General features: G+C 39.1%; 1 protein-coding gene across 3 annotated transcripts; it reads right to left on the minus strand.

The window, feature by feature from the left end:
- Positions 1–222: 222 nt before the first annotated feature.
- Positions 223–12,208, minus strand: HEMB1 (Aldolase superfamily protein). 3 transcript variants are annotated; one of them, XR_016529354.1, is made up of 14 exons: positions 11,948–12,095; positions 11,257–11,595; positions 10,608–10,719; positions 10,399–10,472; positions 10,089–10,157; positions 9,938–10,021; positions 9,762–9,831; positions 8,764–8,819; positions 8,299–8,420; positions 7,592–7,663; positions 7,419–7,500; positions 7,257–7,334; positions 5,162–6,992; positions 4,644–4,844 (listed from the first exon to the last, which is right to left on the minus strand). XR_016529354.1 is itself a non-coding variant. In XM_039030183.2 (13 exons), exons 2-13 carry the CDS (start codon positions 11,560–11,562, stop codon positions 352–354), a joined length of 1,293 nt encoding a protein of 430 aa, XP_038886111.1. In that variant the 5' UTR covers positions 11,563–11,595; positions 11,948–12,208; the 3' UTR covers positions 223–351. The 3 variants fall into 3 exon arrangements, 2 of the variants coding, with proteins under 2 accessions (XP_038886111.1, XP_090169423.1); XM_039030183.2 differs by lacking the exons at positions 4,644–4,844; positions 5,162–6,992 and adding an exon at positions 223–519 and having other exon boundaries at positions 11,948–12,208; XM_090313297.1 differs by having other exon boundaries at positions 1,468–6,992; positions 11,948–12,151.
- Positions 12,209–12,494: the final 286 nt, after the last annotated feature.

A 12,494-nucleotide genomic window follows, 5' to 3' on the forward strand; every position in this document is an offset into this window, starting at 1 on the left:
CTTAAACTAACGAGCTTTTAACTTTCCAAGATTGCTTACGGCATGCTTCTCAAACTGACTCTCTAAATTTAGCTTGGAGTATTTTTGGTAATTGTTCATTTTGTTTTGTCTACTCTTGATTTATGGGCTGAGTTTTAACCTTGGTTTTGATCTTTTGGATTTTTTGCTCTTTGTATAATTCTCATGTATTTTGAACATTAGTCTTATTTCATTTGAGGCTCGTTTCCATTGAAAAAAAATTAAATTACGAAACTGATTCAAATAATACTACAGAATTTACTGCGAAAGAGCCTCTCATTTGAAGTTTTGGTGATCGAAAATTCTCTACAACTGCACACATTAACATAACTCTCACCTCCTCTCACCACACAAACATCTAGCTGCCTGAAGAGCAAAATATGTGAGGATTACATCTGCTCCTGCCCGTCTGAGACACATGAGGGACTCCATCATCACCTTTTCTTCATCAATCATTTTGAGAACCCCACCGGCCTTGATCATCGAATATTCACCCGAAACCTAACCAAAAATGTCAAATTATTTGAAAAGATTACAAATCTGCATGGATCATATGTATTCCAATCACTTGTTATCATTTTTATAGCAATTCAAATGAGTTGTAAATTTAAACTTCATATACACATAATAATCCTATAGAAATATTACCGGCAGAACAAATCATGGTAAGCTTAAGAAATAGTGCAATTGAACGTGAATTTCTAATTACTTGAAATCATTCTTACAAAAGAATAATAATAAATAAATAAATTACATGAATTTCTAATTACTTGATTCTCGTAAACACTGACAAAAGTTTTTTTTTTTTTTTTAAAGTCAAAAACTACTTTTTAAACCTCATTCTCAAGCAACCCCCAATATCTATTAGTACATATATCAGCATCTTCTGCAATTTGCATTCACTGAAGTTTTATTAGCTTCCAGTTTCTCTAAGCACCACCCATGTTAATTATCAGATATCATGACGCTATGAAACCATTCGGTATTAATCATCAGATATCAAGCATGCAAAATGATGCAATACAAGAATCTAGCAATCCTACAAGTGGGATCAAACCAAACAATCTTGACAAATAAGACGGAGAAGTCATCAGTTACATGATCAATGTGTCTTTGGACAAGTCAAAGATTTTGCACTACTATTTCTATTGAATCATGACGGCATTTAGTCACCAACATCAGGCACAAGACGCTTATTGACGCAGCGTAAAGACATCATTTTATTCTTCCTAGCAAACATTCTAAACCAGTTACCATATATGAAGGACTAAGCTTATTATTAGTTAAATAGACCAAACAATATTTAAACAAGATCGACATTCCCACTCTCCAAAGACGGACTGGGTCATGCAAGAATTTAATATTTAATGGTCATATTGTAAAACGTGAGGATGTATAAGAAAATGGGTGAAACATTATTGAAATAGGGAAAGAAGACAACACAAGGAGTTTACGTGGAAAACCCTAATTCAGGGAAGAAAAACCACGATAGAAAAGAACTTATTATTTTATGTCACTTTACAATAGAACCAACCCTAGATATAAATAGAATAATGTGAAACCCTAATTTAGCAAATATAGTAAAAAGACAAAAATGCCCTTAGGGCTAATTTAACATATTTCAACACTCCCCCTCAAGTTGGGGCATAGATATCAGCAAGACCCAACTTGCTAATACTAGCTTCAAACGTCTGTCTTGATAACCCTTTCGTAAAGACATCGGCGATCTGTTGGACTGAAGGTACATAGGGAATACAAATAGAACCGCGGTCTAACTTTTCTTTAATAAAGTGCCTATCAATTTCAACGTGTTTGGTTCTATCATGTTGTACGGGATTGTTTGCAATACTGATGGCAGCCTTATTATCACAATAAGGCTTCATAGGCCCAGGACTACTCTCGTGAAGATCAGATAAAACTTTCTGCAACCAGATTTCTTCACACACTCCCAGATTCATAGCTCTATACTCTGCCTCAACACTACTTCTGGCCACTACACCCTGTTTTTTACTCCGCCAAGTTACCAAGTTTCCCCATACAAAGGTACAGTACCCTGAGGTTGACCTTCTATCAGTCACAGATCCGGCCCAATCTGAGTCAGTATATGCCTCGATGTTTCGTGTGTCATGTTTCCTGAATACCAAGCCCTTCCCAGGGGTGGACTTTAAATATCTCAAAATTCGAGTCACAGCTTCCATGTGCTCCTCATATGAACTCTGCATGAACTGACTTACTACACTCACAGCATAGGAGATGTCGGGTCTAGTATGAGACAAGTAAATCAGTTTTCCTACTAGGCGTTGATACCTCTCCTTATTCACAGGAACTCCTTCCAAAACATTTTTCAGTTTGCTATTGACCTCAATAGGGGTGTCAATAGGTTTGCATCCGGTCATTCCTGTTTCTTTTAACAAGTCCATCGTGTACTTCCGCTGAGAAACAGATATTCCTGCTTTCGATCTTGCCACTTCCATCCCTAGAAAATACCTTAAACTACCAAGATCCTTAATTTCAAATTCACTCGCCATCCTTTGTTTTAGCTTAGCAATTTCTGTCGTATCATCCCCTGATAGGATGATGTCATCAACATACACTACCAACACAACAATCTTTCCTAAGGGTGATTTTTTGGTAAACAAGATATGATCAGAATGTCCCTGAACAAACCCTTGGGACTTAACAAACACAGTGAATCTGTCAAACCACGCCCTAGGAGACTGCTTCAACCCATATAAAGACTTCCTGAGTTTGCAAACATGATTCCCAAACTTAGCTTCAAAACCTGGAGGTGGACTCATATAAACTTCCTCTTCCAACTCACCATTTAGGAATGCGTTCTTTACATCTAGTTGATGTAGGGGCCAATCTTTATTCACGGCGACAGACAGAAGAACACGAATCGTGTTTAACTTAGCCACCGGGGAAAAAGTTTCTGAATAATCAATTCCATATGTCTGAGTGAATCCTTTAGCAACTAACCTGGCTTTATATCTCTCAAGTGTTCCGTCAGACTTATACTTCACTGTGAACACCCATTTGCAACCAACTGTTTTGTGACCTCTAGGGAGAGCTACTAACTCCCAAGTCTTATTTGCCTCAAGAGCTCTCATTTCCTCCATTACTGGAGCTTTCCATTCGGGAACTTCCATGGCCGCATGTACACTAGTAGGTATTGTTAGAGCATCTAGCTGAGTAGTAAAAGCCTTAAAAACAAGAGATAAGTTACTATAGGTCAGAAAGCTATGCAAAGGGTATTTTGTACATGACCTGGTTCCCTTTCTCAGAGCAATTGGCATATCCAGGGTGTTATCATAGTTGTCAGTTTTCGTCTGTCTCTCTTCAGTATCGGACTTTTGAGACAATTCTGCATCCTCTTGAGGATTTTTAAGCATCTCATCCCTTCCTGACATTTCAACCTTCTCTGAGCTCATTTCGTCACTTTCTATGTTCCCAGACTTTTCTTCAAGACTCTCCTTTGAGACAACGGGATCTTGAACTTGTGCTGGTTCTGACGCTTGGATACTTTTAGATGGAACACCAGAGGTTTCCTGAATTTCCTTTCTGAGATTCCTCCTATAATACGTTATCCAGGGCACTTGTTTAGTAGGAAGAACCGACACGGGAACAACAGGAGCCGAATTAGGTTCAAGACTAGGTAGACTAGATCCAGGAATATTGGGACTAAGCTGAATATTGGGACGAAGTTCAGGTTCAGGAATATCCGGACTAGGCTCAAGGTTGAGGCTAATGGGTATGGAATACGTGGAATTGTTAGTCTCTTCATTCGTGGTCTCCCCCTAAAGATGACTAACGGGAAAGAACGGTTTGTCTTCAAGGAACGTGACATCCATAGTAACAAAATATTTTCTGGAAGATGGATGGAAGCATTTATAGCCTCGCTGATGAAGAGGATACCCGACAAACACACATGTTTTAGCTCGTGGAGCAAACTTAGTCTGATGTGGACCATGAGTATGAACAAAGGCTGTACACCCAATCACACGAAGAGGAACCTCAGGAATAAGACGGGTAGACTGATAGGACTCTTTGAAGCACTCAAGAGGGGTTTGAAACTTTAGGACTCGGGAAGGCATTCTATTAATTAGATGAGCTGCGGTAAGAATCGCATCTCCCCACAGGTACGAAGGAAGAGTTGCTGGAATTATCAAGGAACGAGCCACTTCAATGAGATGGCGATTTTTTCGTTCAGCTACCCCATTTTGTTGTGGAGTATATGCACACGAGTTTTAATGGATGATCCCTTTTGACACTAGGAATTCCTGGAAGGTGTGGTTGACAAACTCACGACCATTGTCACTTCGGAGAATGGCAATCTTTGTGTTAAACTGTGTTAATACAGTGGTATAGAACTGTTTGAAGGTAGATAAAACCTCGGACTTATCAGCAAGGAGATATACCCATGTAAGTCGGGTATGATCATCAATGAAAGTTACAAACCACCGTTTACCAGACAGGGTATTGATGTTCGAGGGACCCCAAATATCACTGTGAACCAGGTGGAAAGGCTGGGTAGGCTTATAGGGCTGAGAAACAAATGACACGCGATGTTGTTTAGCATGTATACAGACATCACAAGATAATGAAGAAACATTCACATTATGGAATAAATGAGGAAACAAATACCGCATATATTGAAAACTAGGATGTCCAAGACGAAAATGCCACAATAAATAATCTGTTTCAGATATAGCAAACGAAGATAAAAGGCTAGTCCTAAACAAGCTTCTGGAGGAAGCATCTGTAGAAAGGAAATATAGGCCTCTGTCATATCGGGCAGTGCCAATCGTCCTCCCCGAGCTCAAGTCCTGAAACAAAGTAATATCTGGTGAGAAGACAACTCTACAGTTCAAATCTTTTGTTATTTTGCTTATTGATAATAAATTGTAAGAAATTTTGGGCACATGTAAGACATTTTGCAGAGTTAATCCATGAAATGGTGACAGTCTGCCTTTTCCAGCAACAGGAGCGAAGGACCCATCCGCAATTCGAATCCTCTCATTTACAACACTTGGATAGTATGAGAGAAATCGGTCGGATGAGCCAGTCAAGTGATCGGTTGCTCCTGAATCTAGAATCCATAACTCATTCCCCTCAGCAAGGAAACTCAAGGATTGAGGATTACCTGATTGAGCAACTGTTCCGATTCCTACGGTACCTGAATCCCCAGGATTAGTCACTGGAAGCTGTGTTTGAGGTTATGCAGTCCCCTCAACTGATTCACCTACTAGAGCACGCCCGGATTTCGACTTGTCATTCGGAGGGCGACGTTTACCATTTGGAGGGCGACCATGCAATTTCCAGCACTGATCCTTCGTATGCCACTGTTTTTTACAATGCTCACAAACTGGGGGTGTTTTACTATTCTGCTTGTCACCATCAGCTCCAGTGGACTTCACCCTGAAGGCAGCTGACTCTATAGTGATAACACTTGGCCCATTCATTGCACTTGATCTATCTTCTTCCAATCTAACTTCTGAACATACCTCCATGAGAGACGGAATTGGTTTCTGCCCTAGTATTCTACTGCGAACTGTATCAAATTTGGGGTGTAGCCCGGCAAGAAAATCATACACACGCTCAACCTCTTCTATCTTGGAGTATTGAATTCCATCTTGTGGGCAGGTCCAGATGATCTCCCGACATAGATCCATTTCTTGCCATAACAACGACATCTTGCTGAAGTATGATGTTACATCCATGCTCCCCTGTTTGCATTCGTGAACTTGTTTACGTAGAGTATACAGGCAGGATGCGTTCTGACGCCTCGAATATAACCTTCGGACTGCATCCCAAATATCCCGGGCAGTGGCTGAATAGAGTAAGGGTTTCCCGATTTGTGGTTCCATACTACTAATTAACATTGAGCGGAGCAAAGAATCCTCTGTCTTCCAGACACGCTCTTGGGGATCCCCAGGATTCGGTCGTGGTATCTCTCCAGTTAAATATCCAAACTTATGGCGTCCCTCAAGAACCATTTTAATGGTTTGGGACCAAGAGAAGTAATTTTGCCCATTCAACTTCTCTCCCGTGATCATTCCTGCAAAATTTCCAATTGTTCCAGATAAAAGATTAGAAGTTGGAGTAGGAAACATTGATACCGGATTTTCTGAATACATCGGGTAAGAATCATGGCCATTCAATCGGGCTCCCAGGGCGACCATCTATTGCTAAAGACTAGCTAATTGTTGTTGGAGTTCCCTATGAGATTCAGATCTGGAATTTTTCTGTCTAAATACCATGGGATTTTCTTCAATGGATTCACCCATTCGAAAGTGGGGCTGAACCGGATATACTTGAGGAAGAGGTTGTCCACCATGATGCTGTGAAGAAGCTACTGACGGAAGTCCACCAGCGGCAAAGTTCGGCAACCCGTGACCGGCGCTGCTCCCAGACTGCTGTGATGGTGGGTAACGGATGAACGGCTCGATGATCTGCTGTGCAGCGGAAGAAATCGCGCCGATCTGACCCGACCCGACAGCTGGAACACGCCCATGGGAAGAAATCGTGCCGATCTGACTCGACCCGGCAGCTGGAACACACCCATGATCGTCTGGTGAAGACACGATTCTGTGCGACGCCGAGATACCTACCGACTGTAGACCGATCGCGTGCGCCGGCTGGAGAACGTTTGAGGCTGAGACGGTTGTGAGCGACGCTGAGGATCCGATTGGTTGTGACCCGATTGCGTGCGTCGGCTGGAAGATGTGACCTTCCACCACCACCTGCTGTTCGGCTGGAAGAATCCGATCGATGGTGTTCAGCTGGAACGGCTGAGACTGGAAGCTAATCGGCGAGCCAGCTGCCAGCTGGAGCAATTCCACCACCTGGGATGATGGTTCGGAGATATCGGTCAACCGCTGCTTGAATCACAGCCTCATTATTCAGCGTACCTTCACCTACTAAGTTTGACGACTGAGTTTCTTCTACCGGGGCTAGGGTTTCATCACCTTGCTCTGATACCATATTGAAATAGGGAAAGAAGACAACATAAGGAATTTACGTGGAAAACCCTAATTCAGGAAAGAAAAACCACGATAGAAAAGAACTTATTATTTTATGTCACTTTACAATAGACCCAACCCTAGATATAAATAGAATAATGTGAAACCCTAATTTAGCAAATATAGTAAAAAGACAAAAATGCCCTTAGGGCTAATTTAACATATTTCAACAAACATAAAATAATATTTGACAAATAGTAGATTAGTTAATAATACCTGATACGCTGCAATAGGTAAAGGAGAATTATCCCTAAGAAGTCTTATGATATCCAGGTAGGGTAGACCAGGCTTCACCTATACATCGAGAAGTAGCTTTAGCTAGATAGACTCTATCACCATGTAAGTTCTTTTACAATATATCCAAAAACGACAACTAACCAGAAGAATATCGGCTCCTTCAGATTCATCTTCACGGGTTTCAATCAAAGCCTCTCTATAATTTGCTGGATTCATCTGGTAACTTTTGTTAAGCAAGCAAGATTAGTTTGCTAATTGGGAAACTAAAGCAAGTAAAATCTCAATTCGTGATAATAATATAACAAATTGCATACGTCTTTTTGTCACCAAAACGAGGATTTGAATCTAGTGCTTCACGAAATGGACCATAAAATGAGCTTGCATACCTGTTTAAAAGAAGCAAGAAAATCATTGCTGGTATCCAACACAGAGCAATTGGACCATTCATGAATTGGGGAAAAAAAAAGAAGAATAAGAAGAGAGTGGGAGAGAGCAGCAGCAGCAGAATTGCCATATTCATGTCGATTGGCTGCACATACAAAAACTGGTTTGCACTGGTTGAAAGACATGCCGCATATTATTTAATATTCACCCCCTAAGTGATAAGGGCTGAAAGTAAATTCAGCAATACTCAATAAGAATTTGATTCACATAGAAAGAAATACACCATCAGTTATCCTATTTAAACACCAACTTCCCTGCATCGTTGAAATATAGCTCATTACAACAAACTTCTAATTTTTTAATATATTAGAGGCGAAGGATGACTGAAGCATCTAATAATTCTTTTTTCCACCCTATCTACAAGATCTAAACTCATAACATTGCAACTATTGGAAGTCAATTTTTTAAAGAATCTAAGATTAAATATCATTTCAATTTTATTTTAGCAGGCAGTGGGTCGAGCATATATATTCTATAAAATTAAGTACCACAAAGCTAAAACTAGATGTACAAACTTGCGTCAAGAAAATAAAATAAAAAAGGTAGAACAAATGTGAAATAGATGATGAAAAATTACTTCGCTGTGTAAGACATGATGGAAACATGATAAAATCCTTCGGCATCAAGAGCCCTTCTAATTGCTCCTACCCTACCATCCATCATGTCACTTGGACTGACGACATCTGCTCCAGCACGGGCCTAGTGATCAAAGTGAGCTAGTAAGCCACAAAAATAAACCAGTAAATTTCTGGTAATAGGACATACGGAAAGATGCTGTCTGGGTAGGGAGAAGCTTGTAAGGTAAATGATGAATACATATGTAATATCCCATCCAACAAAGGAAAAATCCACTAAACTCCATAACAAAATTTATAAGCAATTCAACGTAGTAATATTGGAACTCCTGACAGTTAGATCACAATAAATATTGAAAAATAGTTGTGCATATTTGCATAATTTCAGGACACTAATTCATAGATGGGAAATGAACCTATAATCTTCAAGGGTTGAATTTACATAGAAAACAATCTCAGAAAATTACCTGGGAGACAGCTTGTTTGCATAATTGATGCACGGTCTCATCATTCATTATAACTCCTGCAAAAATATAATAAATAAATAAACGACCATGTACACTATCTACACTGTAAGATTAATTCTGAAATAACGCTGATGAATGATGATTGGTATCATTTTTCAAAATTGGAATAAAAGGCCGATGGCTATGATTTTTTTTCCCCTTTTATGAGATGGTTATGAAATTCTAACAGATTGAATTTCAATGAAGTCTCAATAACAGCCTCTGCTGCCTACTGCTAAGCAGATATTTTCCCATTAAAAATTACAGCCGTCGTCATTACAATTTACACATCAGAAAATGGAACTTATTTGGAGGAAAGTTCAGCTGAGATCCACTTGTGTATCTGATATCATTACAAAGCAATTCAGACGTAAAATACTCTCTCTCATACACATGGGCACATTTTTCTGCACAAGTGACTATTTTCACATCCAAGCTTCATCTGTATCAAGATCAGACTTGGAGCAAAACTTATCCCGTTACAAATGCATCAGAACAAATACATAGGGGGTGTTTTGGCCCCAACTTCAACTAGGTGGAGTGGGCTATTATAGCCACTCCACGTTTGGTGCTTCAATTATAATAGTTGGAAATCTAACTATTATAACCTACAATTAACTACAATATTACTATCTCAAATTCCTCTTTCTTACAATGTTTACTATTTCCTACTCATCCTCTCTTTCCCTTTTTCGCTACGGTGTTTACTATTTCCTACCCAAACTAAAATAGTCTACACCCCAAACACGGACCAAAATAGTTTGCATCCTAAACACAAACTATCATAACTCATTGAGTATAAAAACAACTCAGCATCTCAAACACTCCATAATTTGTGAATGAAAAGGCGATGGGAAACTTTCGCTCTTGCGTAAGATATCTCAATCATTAATGTAAACATTATTTTATATAATGCTTCTACAGTGTAATGTCATTTAACTAAAGGTATCTACTCTTACCATCCTCTCTAACTATACCATCATGGCCATCAGAAGAGTACGGATCCAAAGCAACATCAGTGTAAATAACCTGAAAAAGTAGATTGGTGCAATATACAACTGTGATCTTTCCACACATGAAACCATGATAATTCCACAACTTAAATAAAAATCCATACATAGTGTAGTTAACTTACAAGATCAGGGTATCTGTCCTTGAGCAATCGAATTGTTCGAGGCACTAAACCATTATCATTATAAGCTTCATCCCCTGTTGGAGTCTGAAGCAAAAACTGATCATCTTATGCTAGTAAAGAAAACACAAGTGGTATAAGAATGGGTAAAAACCTTCAATGCATCTGGAACTTTAGGGAATAACACAATAGAATTGACACCAACATCCCGAGCTTTTGAAACCTGCCTCCAACAAGATTATCTTATTAATTAGTAGTAATGCCTGGGCATCTCTAAGTTGCACTATCTCCTCTCATCATTGAAAGGAATTCACTTTGCCTAACAAACTTCTAAAAGAAAGATAAATCCAAATTATCCAAATAACAGCAGACCACTAAGAAACGTGCAAAAGTGAAATTTTCAACAAGGCAAATCCTTAGTCCTTTATGATCAGAAGAAAGTAGAGTCCATATGACTAAGTTACCTCTTCCAAAAGTCCATGTCTCCATCCAAGTCTGTAACATCCAGGCATAGCTCCAATTGGTGTATCCTCCTCGCCTGCAAATTTCCCCTAATCTTTAGACTTACATTGCTTACAAACTAAAAAAGGTCATGCAAACAGCACCACACCATAATAGAGTATGAAAATAAGAAATTGATGAGGTATTATGATTGCATAGTGCGACTGCATACCTTCATGAATGAATAGTGGATATACAAAATTGGAAGGTGACAGGTTAGTCTCCTGAAATGATGCTCTCATTGCTGGAGACCTCCGGTTACGACGTGGACGACGACTTAGAGGCTGATGGAAAATTCATCAGAAGTAGACAGCACTCAACTTTAATATATAGTTCCAACTTCCAAGTGTATATAAAACTAGAAGTACAGAAAAAAAAAATGTTTGATAATTCTTTCAATATAATTTGTCTTTAGGACTTTTGAATGCATACTTAGGAGCAAAGATAACACAAAATTCTAAAACTAATTCCAAAACTTCAAACATAATTATTATCGATTCTAGAAAAACTGGAGGCAACAATAAAATTCTTAAAACTTTCATTTGCGTATTTTGCCAATCATTCAATTATCTTTTTAAAATTTTCTTTAAGCATTTCCATCGTTTGCAAAATATACAAATCACTTAACTAAGACCATTAGTTCTTGATGAAATTAAAACACATGCCGTTAAGGTAAAACGTGATTGGAATGTCATTTCTAAAACAACTATGATTTGCAAATTTCATCAACCGAATTTATATCGTAGTTATCTCTAAAACTAATTTCAACGTCTGCTAGTAATTTTAGTTTATGTGAAAATCCAGTAATATCTCAAACTAACCAGCAAAGGAACCACAGGAGTTCCAGCTGGCGATGCTGGTTTTGGCGGCACAGGAGGCGCTTCTGGAACGTTGCCAGCCACAACAGCAGCTTCGCACTCTGCATCACTCCGTCCGAGTTTCTTCATATGTGCATCACGCTCATCGGTAGCTCTCACAACAAAAAGACGCGGAGAACGCACATTGGCCGAGGTCCTGACGCAAAGGAAATTAGAATTGGGCGAACGTTTTAGCCCAACATAGGAGCCGCAATCCAAACCATTAATTCTTCGAACGCTGTTAGGCGCATTAAGAACGGTTGAAGCCATAAATTAATTCCAAGTACGAGGAAGCTAAAATAACTGCACATCCAAGCAGAATAATTAGAAACAACACAGTAATCCAGAATGATAAGATCGCGCACATAATCAAAGGAGATGAAGAAAACAGCATAAGAGTCCTGATTATATGATAGATCACCGCGACAACGGACTGATAGATAGAATCCAAAAAGAAAACCAACAAAAACGAAAAAATCTCAGGTTCCAAAACTGAAAAGAAGTTATCAACAATGTCCGGTAAGCAGAAGAAATGTAAGCACAATCCAGGCGAATTTAAACGAATCTGAACCGTAATAGGAGCCTGTTTTTCCATCGCAGTTAAGAAGAATTTGAAGAAGAAAAAAAATAGAGAGAATAGGAGGAGAACTCTCACCGTGGAAGTTGAATCGAGCAGCGGAAGAATTGAGAGAGAGGACGGGAGTAGGTGTACCGGCGACCTTATCCGATGAGTATATGGTTAGGTGTACTGAACAACCAATCAGGATTCAACAAACGTTGCTATGGAAGAGAAGGTCAGCGGCGAAAATTTTCACAAAATCTCCTCAAATCCAAAAACTTTTTTACCAATGATTTTTTCCTAAAAACTTTTCTACCATTGACATTTTGGAAAATTTTCACAAAATGACTCAAAATCAAAAAATTTTCTACAATGACCTCTTCCTAAAAATTTGTTTACTACTGACCCTTTCCCTATGCGAAGTTCCAAAAATACCCTCAGTTCTTTAAAAGTCTTCAAACCGTAGGGTCTCCCTCCATTTCGTTCATTTCTCAATCGTTGAGAGAATATTAAGCGAGCATTTAGATATTACTAAGTGATCGGATAGAGATTACTGAGCGATCGTATAGAGAATACTAAGCGATCGTTTAGACATATGTTATGCGATCGTTTAGCTAACTGGTACGCAATCGTTTAGATATCC

The sequence above is a fragment of the Benincasa hispida genome, chromosome 4, assembly GCF_027475165.1.
Source record: "Benincasa hispida cultivar pf3 chromosome 4, pf3_genome.v1.1, whole genome shotgun sequence".
NCBI lineage: Eukaryota > Viridiplantae > Streptophyta > Magnoliopsida > Cucurbitales > Cucurbitaceae > Benincasa > Benincasa hispida.

Excerpts from the sequence above, each read along its gene's own strand:
- HEMB1 (XM_039030183.2), bottom strand. The coding sequence starts at position 11,562 with ATGGCTTCAACCGTTCTTAATGCGCCTAACAGCGTTCGAAGAATTAAT. Across the intron at positions 10,158-10,398 it reads GACATGGACTTTTGGAAGAG|GTTTCAAAAGCTCGGGATGT; the intron begins GTAACTTAGTCA and ends TGTTGGAGGCAG. Across the intron at positions 520-7,256 it reads TACCTATTGCAGCGTATCAG|GTTTCGGGTGAATATTCGAT; the intron begins GTATTATTAACT and ends ATTTTTGGTTAG.